The 14398-nt window shown below is 48.8% G+C and overlaps 1 protein-coding gene across 1 annotated transcript in view; it reads left to right on the top strand.

Moving 5' to 3' along the window:
• LOC144158586 (uncharacterized) overlaps positions 1–14398 on the top strand; it is a 184425-nt gene that overhangs the window by 13968 nt on the left and 156059 nt on the right. Inside the window, exons 3-6 of the mRNA XM_077689573.1 lie at positions 1185–1392; positions 3994–4159; positions 5012–5230; positions 10324–10449. Coding sequence (XP_077545699.1) covers positions 1185–1392; positions 3994–4159; positions 5012–5230; positions 10324–10449 — 719 coding nt within the window. The remainder of the gene's footprint in view (positions 1–1184; positions 1393–3993; positions 4160–5011; positions 5231–10323; positions 10450–14398) is intronic.

Raw genomic sequence — 14398 nt, 5'->3', positions numbered from 1 at the left:
TGGTGCTCTACCCACTGCGCCACAAAGCCGACACAGAATGAGAGGCTACGAACGCGCCTTATATCCTTGACTCATTCAAACTACGTCAAGAAGCTGCTGATACAACGCATTCACTACCACCAACTCCCCAAACACTACACGTTAACGCAATACACCCACCCCCTATGCGACGCATTTACTCGAGTCCCCCTCGCGGGGAGATGGGCCAAATTACGATGGCAGTGCAACGCCGGCACGTGCGGGGAGAAAAGAACAAAGAGAACAGAACTCCCGCTGGCGCAGTTTCAGGCAGGGGGCGCGCGAGCACTGCGAAGGCGGGAAATTTGAATTGTATGGGGTGGTAGCAGTAAGCGGATAACGGCGGTACAGGCCACTATGGCGAATTACTGCTCTGCATTTCCGACAGCTTTCACATTGAGTGGAACGGCTTCTAATTTTTCTAATAAAGAAGTTCATTCTCTCTCTCTTGATCTCGCGAGTGGTGAGTGGAGCTTACCGCGAGTGACGCTCGCATGCTCGGTCGCTCTCGCACTCGCCAGCCCGAAACGATAGCGAGACTCATTCACCACTCCCTCGTGAGTGGTGAGTGAGGTGGCGCTGCTCAGGACCGCTTTCCGCACACGCTTTGTTTTTGACCGGATTTGCACCGCGATGATTTTGTTACGGTTTATAGTAATCGTTTCGTGAAACATTCGGTATGCTTGCCAAACAGTCACAGAAGACAATGTCACTTATGCCAGCTGGCTTCTGTAAGCTCAACGTGCCGGACGGCTGTGCAGCTATAACCGGCATAGTGCGCGCAGTACGCACTGGTACTTCTATGTTTACGTGTGCGTTTGTAACTTTTACTGTTTATCACACGATTCTTACTGCTATAAAAAGAATATGCACTAAATTTCAGGGCAAATAGCTCATTCTGCTGGTTTGTAAGTTCTGCCTAACTTGCGTTTGCGTTTGCCGGCCTCAGCCAATCGCACAGCTGCCCATAATACGTCATTGATTCTATAGTGCGGGAAATGAGCTAGTGGATCACATGGCCATTGTCCTTTTTCCTAATTATAGAGCTTATTTGAGTGAAGTTTGCGTTAAAAGTGGCGTCAATGTTATTCTAACGAGGCAATCTTTCGAATTAACCCAACTTGCATTTTGTCTTCATGGCCCCTCTAAAAATCATGCGCCGTCAGGCGGCTTCCCGCGGGACTTCTCGGTGCTGGCCACGTTCCGCATGGAGCAGAACACGCGCGGCTACCTTCTCGCCATATTTGACTGGGACGAGAGGGAGCAGCTGTCCCTACACCTCGCCGAGAACCTGACGTTCGCCATGCGCTCCACCAACGGCAACGGGAGCGCACTCTCGGTGGTGGTCTTCGCCGACAACCTCAACGATGGGAAGTGAGTATATATACGCGTATTTATGCTAAATTCTATAAAAACGAGGTACATGAGCACATGCGAAATAAATGCAAAGAAAAATAAGTATTCAAGAAGAGCGCATAAAAATAAGGTATTATTATTTACAGTCGTATTGTATGATTTGTGGATTTCAGAAAGAAAAATTCTTGCGGGGAAGTATTTTAAAGAAAGTATCTTTGTCTTGTGTGTACCTTTCTTAAAAGGCTTCCAAATGTTGTTATTTTATGTTGTTTTTTACTGAGTTGCTTATTTTTCTGACAGTAAGAAACTTACTTTAAATACTTTCCTTGGGTACCTTGAAAACGTCTTGATTGAAGGGGTTGATATTGGGATGGAAGATAGGCGCTGGAAAGGTAATATCATGCGTTTCGACGAGCTGACAAGTACACATTTTGCAAAAATTTTCTAGGCCATGCCAAAAGTACATAAGCCCCCAAAAATGCAAAGTAAAAGCTTACCTCTCAAGCAAGTTGAAACGTATTGTGCCAGAAATCTGGAGAAAACACCTTCATTTCTTGCTGTAATAAGGTAATTTTGTCCCAATTAAACGTAAAGCTTTCAATTTCAATTTTTTGTGGCCCAAGAACCTTTGGCGTGGCCTAGAAAATTTTGACAAAGACTGCACGTTAGCAGGCTAATGTGTGCAGTTCTCTTGAAGCATCCCGTAGTGACAGATGTATGAGCAGGGATTCTTCAGCAATAGCCTCTACGGCCGTTGCTTACATCACAGTCGTTTCCGATGATGCCGAATGACTGGAAAGCCACTGGGGGAGTGCGGTGGGTTGAGCGTTCCCAATGCGGTGACGCATGTGACGAATGTCTTACAAATCAAGACACAGTTTGCCAAAGATGTTCACAGCTTGTTCCGTAAAGGGCATTTGGTGAAAGCTGAATTTGGAATTTCGATGGGTACGAGAAAGGGATGAACGCCTAAGCAACTCGAGATTATCTCAGACATTAAGAACCTACAAAAAAAGAAAAAGGGGATCTGCGCCGAAAAAGTTTCATGGTAGGGTTAAAGATCGGTTTAAAGTACCACCCAATGGTCAACAAGCGAAACAGGCTTGCAGCCAAAAAAAAATTCGAAGGGGGGGGGGGGATGAGCACTAACATCTGGGACAAATATTATTGGCCTATACGAAGGCAAACAAAACAAACCATATGAGGAGTAAGCGTGGTATCGAGCTCGCATGAGACGCACAAGTTACAAGGAAGAACAGGCTGCTTTAATTGCTGAGGTTGAACGGATTTTTAATTGACGTGATTGAATCCATCCAAAATCGAGCTGCTGGCTTCATAACTCGAAATTATAACCGATATTCTAGCATCACACTAATTAAACGCCAATTCTGTCTCCAGCCATTGGACACACGTCGCTCTATCGCTGTCATATGCCTTTTCCATAAGTATATTTACGCTTCGACAACACCAACGTTTAATCTTCAACGCCCATCTATCACGTCACGTCGTCTGTTCAACCACTACAGCTTTTCACGCATTTACGGTGCCACACATGATTTTAACTCATCTGCCCTCCAAGTGCTATACGCCTTTGGAACGATCTGCATGATCATATCGCATCTGTGTCATGCCATGTAATCTTTAGGTGCCTTGTGTCTGATTTTTATGCTTCTGGACCCTTCATACACACTTAGCCCTTTGTATTTCTCATAGTTATTTGTTTGTCGCCTTCGGCAAGTGTCCGATATTTCAAAGTGCATTATAGGCTTATCGTGTCCTGTGTGATAATGTTTATTTTTGATTAAATGTAGACAAGTGTGCGGTAATCAGCGAAATTTCTTTTAACGCGACTTGATATTTCGTTGCTCGCGCACATGTTCAATTTTGTGAATGCGTGTGTGTGCGTATGTATGTGCTTCACACAGTTGACTTATTACCTGCTGTTAGTTTTACCTACCGGTGTTGTATAATTTGTGCGCCAACTATGTTGATATGTGCTCTCCGTTACTCTATGCCCCACCCCGCGGGCCTGTAAGGTTTCTTTGCGTGCCGATTTATCGGGCTGAAGCCTGGGGTGCATTACAAAACTGATTGACAAAGACAAAACAAAAACTGGATATGCTCAGAGAGTGGTGGAAATATATATCGGGGGTATAGGAAATGAGCACTATAGATTGGGAACCGAGTGGTGTGGAAGAAATTGCAACTGAAATTAAATGATGCGAAATTGGTAACAGCAAATGTAATGCGGAAAATATAAGATAAGGAATAGGAGCAAAATAAGACAAATGAGTAAAAGAGTAAATTAGGTAAAATAAAAATCGGGACAAAGGATCAACTCGTATAACGTGGGAAATAAGCGGGTGGAAGTCAACGAAAAAGGTGTGTGCTGCAGTGGACAACCGTGGACAATGCAGTGGACAATGGTAACTGTCTTTAGCTACAGCTAAAGACGGTTGTGGCCGCGATGGTGCCGCTGATGAGTAAAGGTTCTCCATCACCATTAATCCTGAGAAATTTTGGTAGCTGATGGTCGCTTACCATCGGCCTGCTGTTGTTCGAAGCACATCTACTGACGACCGAGGCCGGAGATCATTTTTCGGCGCGCTCCGCGTGCAGGTGGCATCGGGTGGCGTTGAGTGTGAAGGGCAATGCGGTCACCCTTGTCAAGGACTGCGTGGTGCAGGAGACGGAAGAGATGGCCCGCTCGGACGACGCGCTGGTCGACACTTCGGGCCTCACCCTCGTCGGACATTCGCTCAACGGCGGTGGCGGACTCTTCCAGGTGTAGAACACCATGTTACGCTATATGTATGCACCGGTACTTTTATGGTACTCGATAACTGAACCGGGTCATTGGCCATCACTTATAGCTCGTACGTTCAGCAGGTTTATAGATATTCTTTAGATTGTCAATTTTACAACTATATATATTACACATGCTTGATAATAGGTCCCGAAGCAAGTATTGAGACTACACTCTTTAGCTTCTCCACGATTGGACAATCCGTGCCGCCAACCATGAAATACGATTTGACTGATAAGTTCAATTTGCGCTCTGGCATTAAGGAATGCAAGCACGACGTTTTGCATTGCGAGTGCCACAGCGCATATCCCAATTTTATGTAGAATGCTATGCACGGTGCTGCGATTCGCCGAATTTCATTTGTTTGCGGCATAGGTTTGTCACTCGTGTGCATTGTGGGGAAGCTGAACTACAGGATAGCTGCCCAAGAAACAAAAGCACAGGGTATATAGACCATGTTATAGAGACCGAAATTATACCTTGCATATTCCATATGTGTGTGGGAGGCATGATAACGCAGCTTTTGCTTCATTTTGCTTCATTTTGCTTCATTTTGCTTCATTTCACTTTTTGCTTCATTTTGCATGTGGTAAAAACAGAAGCGACAAAGATTTTTTATTTGAAGGAAAAGAAGACAGAATAAACGGTGGCGCTGAAAAACAGGCCCGTCAAGACATCGTGCTTTCATGTCATTTATCTCCGCGCCTTAGACTGTAACGTGTCTAATCGCACCCGTGGCAATGGCAGGGTATGTTGTGCACCTTTTTTCAGGAGCAAAAGGTAGGCCATCAAACACATCGCGCCCCTGCTGCCCCCACGCCTTTCTTGCAGGGTGTAACCGAAGTTTCTCGCGCGCACACCCAGGGGGATCTTCAGCAACTTCTGGTGGTGCCAGCCCCGGACTCGGCGTACGAGCTTTGCAGCAGCTACGTGCCCGGCTGTGCCATACCGCTCCCCCCTCTTGACGCTGACTATGGCGAACCGTTCTTCAACGCGACGGAGCCGCCGGTAAAGGAGCCGCATCCGGGTGGGGGCTATTACAACGAAACGGTTGGTTCACTCCCTCACTCACTCACTCACTCACTCACTCACTCACTCACTCACTCACTCACTCACTCACTCACTCACTCACTCACTCACTCACTCACTCACTCACTCACTCACTCACTCACTCACTCACTCACTCACTCACTCACTCACTCACTCACTCACTCACTCACTCACTCACTCACTCACTCACTCACTCACTCACTCACTCACTCACTCACTCACTCACTCACTCACTCACTCACTCACTCACTCACTCACTCACTCACTCACTCACTCACTGTATGTCCAGACGTGGAATGACGCTTCTCTTGTTCTCGCTCTCCTCTCGTCCGTGTCTTCAAGCGCTGTCTACGATGAACCAAAACCAGCTAGCCCAACTGTCGAAGGCTGATGAACGAATTAATACTTGGTCACCCCACTGGAATGTTTCCCATCCACTCGCACGCTCATCTCCTTCAAACATATGGCCTTTGTTGTTCATAGGCATCCTCGTTTCATGCCTGAGCTCGTTCGTGCCTAATTCCGAGTTCTTAGTTGCAGATCGTCATCATACTACGAGCCCTTTTAAGCTAATTGGCCTGCTTGTTCATCAGATGCTTGCTTCAGGCTGAGCACGTTGCTATCGCTCCCTTTTCCCGCCATCTTGCTCGTTCAGCAGTTAGCGCATCCGCTATTTGTTTTTTGTTTTTGTATGCAGGTGCTGGTATCATTTCATACTGTGAACAATTCTGCAGGCACACTTCGCGGAGCTCTTAGCTATGATATGGTAGCCACTAAGCTCAACCGAGAGAGCCATGCCTTAGCGCGGCTGTTCTCTATATGCGAGAATTATATATGGTTCTGGAAAGTGTTATCACACGTTTCCTAGTACACATACCTTAAAACAAAACACACCACGTTTGTGCGGGAAAATGATGCATAATTGCGCCGTACTTACCGCCGTTTTATTTATTGTTATTCACGATTGCAGTTATACGTACATTTTGAAATTTCATCTAATACGCCCCTTCTATGGGCCGGTAGTATGGTCCCGAAAATCGCTGCATCTGGCGTTATAAATCACGCATATTTAAGCAAATTCTACCCCATTTGGTCACTATGAAAACTCTATAAAGGCCAGGTTTTAATATCAGTGAGTACACCAGAAAATGAGCAGTTGCAGTTTAAGCAAATGGTATTACACCGCCTCATTCACAGCCGTTCCGGTGGGACACCACAGTAAAGCCGTACTTTGTGTATAAAAATCAGAGGCGCACACAGCTTTTACTTCTTCACTCTACGGTATACAGGGGATAGTTCTGAAGGCTAGGGATTTATATATATATATATATATATATATATATATATATATATATATATATATATATATATATATATATATATATATATATATATATATAATTACAATAGGAAATGAGGGGCTCGTTGAAATAAGACAGTAAACAGTAATAAGGGTTGGCAGTAAAGAAAACCTCGGAAAGCAGAGGGGAGAATGTTGCTGGTCATTGAAACTGATAAAGAATTTGGAAAGACCGACAGAAAGTGGAGAAAAAATGCCCGTCGGGTGGGATCCGAACCTACGACCTCCAGAATACACATCTGGTGCGATGACCACTACGCCACCGGCGGGGCGATTTCCTCCTCCACTTTCCGGGGTATTTATGTTAAGGTATTTTTGTTTCCTACACTCGGGGGTGGCAGCCAGCGCCACTCGGTCTATTCGGGGTGAAGGGGTCCTTCTTTTTAACCCCCGGGCCGTGACTCGGGTGTCTACGATATGTCGAGAGTGGTCGACCAGCGTTGAACCCTCTTAAGCTCCCCATGGCACCAAGACTGCCAGAACAGAGGCCCTCGCTATGCATGTAGAGAATCAGAATAGGAAATGAGGGACAGAAACAAGACAGAAACTAAGACAGAAATAAGGGTTGGCAGTCAAGAAAACCTCGGAAAGCAGAGGGTAGAATGTTGTGGGTCATTGGAACTGATAACGAATTTGGAAAGACAGAAAGAAAGGTAGCGTAGTGGTTATCGCACCAGACGCGTATTCTGGAGGTCGTGGGTTCAGATCCCACCCGGCGGGCATTTTTTCTCCCCTTTCTTTCTGTCTTTACAAATTCTTTATCAGTTTCAATGACCCACAACATTCTCCCGTCTGCTTTCCGAGGTTTTCTTTACTGCCAACACTATATATATATATATATATATATATATATATATATATATATATATATATATATATATATATATATATATTATAATTTTCCCCAGTTTCGGAGGTGGAACTTCCTTCGTCAGAGCCTCTGTTAGAAGGAATACAACACTTCTATACACCCGTTGCGTACGCGGGACTCCTTTTCTCCTCACCCTCGTCAAGAGAGGAGAACCCTCGGGGAAAGTGAAGCAGAGGGAGAAGCAGAAACAACATTTGGTAACTATGCAACAGTGGCAACGCAAAGTGGACAGCGAGCAGGAATAAAAAAGAAAAAAACTCCCACCTACCCTCACGGGAACCCCTGTGTAGATGCGACGCATAGGGGGTTCACGTTGCAGCGTTGGACAGCGGAGGAACGGCGCTGGAACGATGGAGCGGAGCGGCGCAGGCACAGCGTTTTATAGCGCGCATAACGGTGAGGGGACGCGCCGGCGCCAGTGCGTCTGCCGCGGCTATGACGCAACACAATCCAACACAATCCACTTTAATCCAATCCAAATCCAATCCAAGCCAAGCCAAGTCAAGCCAATCCATTCGAATCCAATCCAATGCCCCTCGCGATAGATGCTGCGTTCCAATTCGCAGAGAGCTTGGTAGACAGTCTACGAAGTTGTCTAACTAGACGTCTAAAGGAATGAAATTGGAACGGCGCCGCGGTCGCAAACGCAACACCAGCGCAGACATGAGCGCAGACGACAGCGTCGTAGCAGACATGTTGAGTTGAGCAAGCCGCGAGTTTCGTAACTAATATTACCGTTGTTATTACAAACGTTACGTGATTTAAAAACTAAGCAAAGTCACCTTCATCACTAGTAAATTTTACTAAATACTTAAATAAAGGAACAAGTGCTTTTGGTTCAACATAAAAACGCAAAAAGGTAGCGCTAGCGTTGCTTTTTAGTTTAGACAGGTAGGTAGCCTGCATCGTTGCTGACTTCGATGCTGTCTCCTCGAAGCAGTCTTCGTTGACTGCTTCGTTCGAATTGGAACGGGGCTTAACATGGCGTACTGTCCGCGAAGACGGCAACGAAGCTGTCTAAACGGTTAATTGGAACGCACCCAGAGTGTTCGCTATCGGAGAGGAGAGGGGGTGAGCGGCGGAGAGCGAAGCTGGCGCGGCGAGGAGAATGGGGGAGGGGTGGACGCCAACATCAACGACGCCGACGCCGGATGCATGGACAAGGCGGGTGAATGAGATGCGTGGCATCTAAAAGAGGCCGTGGCCATTGAGAAGCAGCCCCAATCGCAACGTTGACGGAGAGGAACCGGACGCATAAAGCACAAACAATGCGTGTACACAGAAACGACCGCGCGCTGACTTCGGGGAGGAACAGACAAAACTTGCAAGCCCAAGCGAAAAAGCGCTAAATGGTAATGGTAAAAAGAACAAAAAGAACGAAAAAAGCCCTTGTGGAGCTATGGTCTGAGAACGTTGTTAGACATGAAGACAATTGCCACATCGCCCGCAGTGGGCCTCGAAAAGCTCGGAACGAAGGAAGTTCCACTTCCGAAACTGTTGGGAATAAATAATGTAGTGGAAGGACAACACGCTATCGTCTCCCGCCCTATGCTATACATACATACATACATACGTACATACACACATACATAGATACATAGATACATAAATACATACATACATCCATACATACATACATACATACAAACACACATACATGCACATACATACACATTCACACGCACTCATACATACATATGCATGCATACAAATGACAGCCAGCCGCTTAGCGCAGCTACTAGAGCGCAGTCGATGACTTAACCAAGCCGACCGTAAGCCTTTACTGTCCTTGAGGTATTTTCTACGCCTTCTCTTGTGAGGTTGCTCTGCAAGAGCAATTGCTCGCTCGGCTGTGTTCGGCACACATTTTGACGAGATAGTATTGCGTTCCAAAAAAATGCGAGGAAGAGAAATCCTGGCCTTGATCATTTGTTTCTAGGCCAGTTAATCTTGTTCATTCTCGCACAAAGGCTAAAACAGCTATGAAACAGCATATTTCCGTAAAAACAAAAAGCTAGTCAGCCTTTAGTGCTCCTTTAGAGTGTGACCAAAAAACTCTTTGCCTTCTTCGTGTCCACTGGGGCTCGAGCGTTAATGGCTTTAGGGTCTCCTAGAAAGGCCAAGTGCGTACGTTTAAACATCCCCCTTCACCTGTTTTCCCCCATTCTGTCTTCATCGCTCCAGCTCCCTGCCTAGCGTTATATCCAGTGTGGCTTAAACCTCCCTTTTTTCCCTTTCGCATAATTTTCCTCTCCTCATAAGATGATATAGATATTATTGTCGTAACGCTGGACACACCTCTTTACGCTCTGTCCTTACGTTTCCCCTTCTTTTTCTGTTTTCTTCTTTTTTCCCATTGTTCCCCTTTTCCACGTGCAGAAAAGCAAACTAGTCCATAGCCTGCTTAATATTCCTGCCTTTCGTTTACCTTTATTCCTTCGTTCCTTTTATCATCCGCATTTGTGGCAGGTATTGCTACAAGTGAAGGATAATCACTGAGTCGCCAAAACGGCATGAATCTTTAAAAGAGACTGAAAAAAATATCTATATGTCTTTTGCTAAACAAGGTTTTCGTCACCGTTGCACTCATTGGTTGTGGGTCTGCAAAGATTCAATAAAAAATGGCGGTGTTTTCTATAACCAGGCTTCTGGCTGCACCATTTACTTAACAATTTCTCTTTCAGTGCACTTCGCTGTGAGAAATCCAGGCATTTAGGCGTGCTCACATTGATGTACGCCCGTTGAAAAAATTAGATAAAAAGAAATAGTCCAGAAGAACGTTCAAGATTTGCCTTAAAAGCATTTTATGGCGAAACGTTGAAGCATAAAAGTTTTAAAATAATTTCTTTATTCCTTTTTCAGACTCCATATTATCCCGAAACAGAGACAACACCGACACCGCCATACCATCCTGGACCACCACACCATCCTGAACCGCCATACCAACCGGGACCGCCATACCAGCCGGGAATCACCTATTCTGTCGAGGTGAGTCGAATACTCACCCGTAAGCTCTTTCAGGGCGCAAGAATATTTCTTTCTAGCGCAGTGATGTGGAGGGAGCTGCAACGCAGGCCATTAAATTTTCCTCGCGATGTCATTGAATTTGATGGAAAATTTCTGCTTTTCGGAAATATGCGTTCTGTGCCTATGATTCAAAGTCCCACACACTGTGATAGACACGCACGCACGCACGCATGCACGCACGCATGCACGCACGCATGCACGCACGCATGCACGCACGCGCGCACGCACAGGCACAAACCCACACGCACGCAGGCAAAAAACAAACACACGCCCACGCACAGGCCCATGCGCGCACGCACACACACGCACACACATACACACACATACGCATCCGCACCCACGCACACACGCCCACGCACAAGCACACGCGCGAACGCAAACACCCCCCCACACACACAACGCACTCACGCAAAGGCATCCACGCACGCAAATACACACGCACACACACGTACGCGAAGACCCACCCACCCACTCAGGCCCACACACACGCACACCCACCCACCCACCCGCACACGCACGCACGCAGCCAAAAGGAAATCTGCATGTTTCCTTTTTATCAGCTTGAAGAATGTTTATTCACCACGCGGTTATGTTATCTACCGAGTGTCCTTACTGTTATTATCCATGTTTATTCATGTATACCCACCTGTTCTACAGTTATTGTATATGTCTATTTATGTATGCCCAACTGCTCTGGTCTCAAAAGAGTCTGGCAGTACTTCAAACAAATAAAGAAATACACACACACATACACACACGTACGCACACACGCACGCAAGCAAGCAAACACCCACCCACGCCCACCCACTCATTCAAACACACACACACACACACACACACACACACACACACACACACACACACACACACACACACACACACACACACACACACACACACACACACACACACACACACACACACACACACCCGCACGCAAACAAGTACACACGCACGCAAGCAAGTAAACACCCACCCACCCATTCAAACACACGCACACACAAACACACACCCGCACGCAAACACGCACTCTCACACACGCAAGCATACGTGCACGTACGCTCACGCACACGCATGCACGCACAAGTACGCACGCAAACACACATCTAAATCCACACGCGCACATGCAGGCAAACACAGCCACCTACTCACCTATGCCTTCACACAATTCCACGCACGCACACACGGGCAAGCACGGAGGCAAACACATAAACACACATGCACGCACAGGCACACACAAACACGCACCCGCACAAACACGCACGCAAACAAATGCACACACACACACACACACACACACACACACACACACACACACCCGCACGCAAACAAGTACACACGCACGCAAGCAAGTAAACACCCACCCACCCATTCAAACACACGCACACACAAACACACACCCGCACGCAAACACGCACTCTCACACACGCAAGCATACGTGCACGTACGCTCACGCACACGCATGCACACACAAGTACGCACGCAAACCCACATCTACATCCCCACACGCAGACGCAAGCACGCACGCGCACATGCAGGCAAACACACCCACCCACTCACCTACGCCTTCACACAATTGCACGCACGCACACACGGGCAAGCACGGAGGCGACACACACACACACACACACACACACACACACACACACACACACACACACACACACACACACACACACACACACACACACACACACACACAACCGCACGCAAACACGTACACAAACGCACGCAAGCAAGCAAACACCCACCCACGCCCACCCACTCATTCAAACACACACACATGCACACCCACACCCACACACACATCCGCACGCAAACACGCACTCTCACACACGCAAGCATACGTGCACGTACGCTCACGCACACGCATGCACACACAAGTACGCACGAAAACACACATCTAAATCCACACACGCACACGCCCGCACGCGCACATGCAGGCAAACACACCCACCTATTCACCTACGCCTTCACACAATTCCACGTAAGCACACACTGGCAAGCACGAAGGCCAACACATAGACACACATGCACGCACAGGCACACGCACACACGCACCCGCACAAACACGCACGCAAACAGATGCACACACACACACACACACGCGCGCGCACGCAAACACGTACGCACACGCAGGCAAGCAAGCAAACACCCACCCATTCAAACACACACACACATGCACACAAACACACACCCGCACGCAAACACGCACTCACACACACGCAAGCATACATGCACGTACGCTCACGCACACGCATGCACGCACAAGTACGCACGCAAACCCACATCTACATCTACACACGCAGACGCACGCCCGCACGCGCACGTGCAGGCAAACACACCCACCCACTCACCTACGCCTTCACACAATTGCACGCACGCACACACGGGCAAGCACGGAGGCGAACACATAGACACACATGCACGCACAGGCACATACACACACACAACACATACACACACACACCCGCACGCAAGCACGTACACTCACGCACGCAAGCAAGCAAACACCCACCCACGCCCACCCACCCATTCAAACACACACGCATACACACACACACACACACACACACACACACACACACACACACACACACACACACCCGCACGCACGCAAACACGCACTTACACACACGCAAGCATACGTGCACGTACGCTCACGCACACGCATGCACGCACAAGCACGCACGCAAACCCACATCTACATCCACACACGCAGAAGTACGCACGCAAACCCACATCTACATTCACACACACACCCACCCACTTACCGCCGCCTTCACACAATTGCACGCACGCACACACGGGCAAGCACGGAGGCAAACACATAGACGCACATGTACGCACATGCACACAAACACGCACCCGAACAAACACGCAAGAAAGCAAACACCCACCCACGCCCACCCACCCATTGAAACACACACACACATACACACACACACACACACACGCACGCACACAAACCCGTACACACGCACTACCCGCTGCACATCGCACCATCCGGCAAGCCGGACAGGCGACCCACACTGCACCACGTCACCCACGGGGACCACTTCCGGCGCTGCCTTGCTGAGGAGGACCTGGGGAAGGGAGAGGAGCTGTTCGCGGGCCTGGTTCGGTGTGCCAAGCGAGCCACGCGGAGCTGATCCGTTGCCAAGGATGCCACCACGCCGGACCTAAAGCTGCTGCAGCTGCGAGCGGAGCGGAACCGGGCTGACAGGATGGCGCAGCGCACCGGAGCCAGAACTGACTGGACGGCATACCGCCGTGTGGACGCGGCCTGTCGACGGCACGCCAACCGCCTCAGCAGGCAGCGTTGGGCCGAGCTGTGCGTTAGCTCGGAGGCCGACCCATGCTGCCGCCGCCTCTGGGGCATTTTCCAGTCGGTCCTCAAGCCCTGTAGTAACCGCAACCTCCTGGCCGCCCTGGCCATCAGGAGGAAGGCCAGCTACGAGGAGCTGGCCGAACTCTTCGCGGAGCACTTCCGGCCGCCATACCAGGCAGCGGCTGGGCAGGTGGTTGCAGCGCCAGAGGAGTCAGAGGGACGACATCCCCTCAATGACGACCCCATCACGGAGGCCGAACTCCGTGGGGCTCCTGCAAGTGGAAGTCAGCACCAGTGGCCGACGGCCTCACCTACCAGATGCGGCGCAACCTGGACGAGGTGGGGTTCGCGAGGCTTCTGGCAGCCTACAACCCCATCTGGGCGACAGGTCTGCTACCTCCCGATTGGCTGCTGGCCATCCTGCGGCCCCTCCCGAACTCAGGCCGTGGTTTTGGGGCAGTTACGGCCTACCGCCCCATTGCCCTCACCTCCTGTGGCTGCAAGCTGTTGGAGCGGGTGGCCCTGCTTAGGATGGAGGCCATCACGTCGGAGGAGGAGTTCATCCCGTAGCAGCTCACA

This window comes from Haemaphysalis longicornis, unplaced genomic scaffold, assembly GCF_048455015.1.
Source record: "Haemaphysalis longicornis isolate Haplotype H1 unplaced genomic scaffold, Haemaphysalis longicornis Haplotype H1 scaffold_1, whole genome shotgun sequence".
In the NCBI taxonomy this organism is placed as follows: Eukaryota; Metazoa; Arthropoda; class Arachnida; order Ixodida; family Ixodidae; genus Haemaphysalis; species Haemaphysalis longicornis.
The sequence above is the reverse complement of the archived record's forward strand: the minus strand, read 5'-3'. Positions and strand labels throughout refer to the sequence as shown.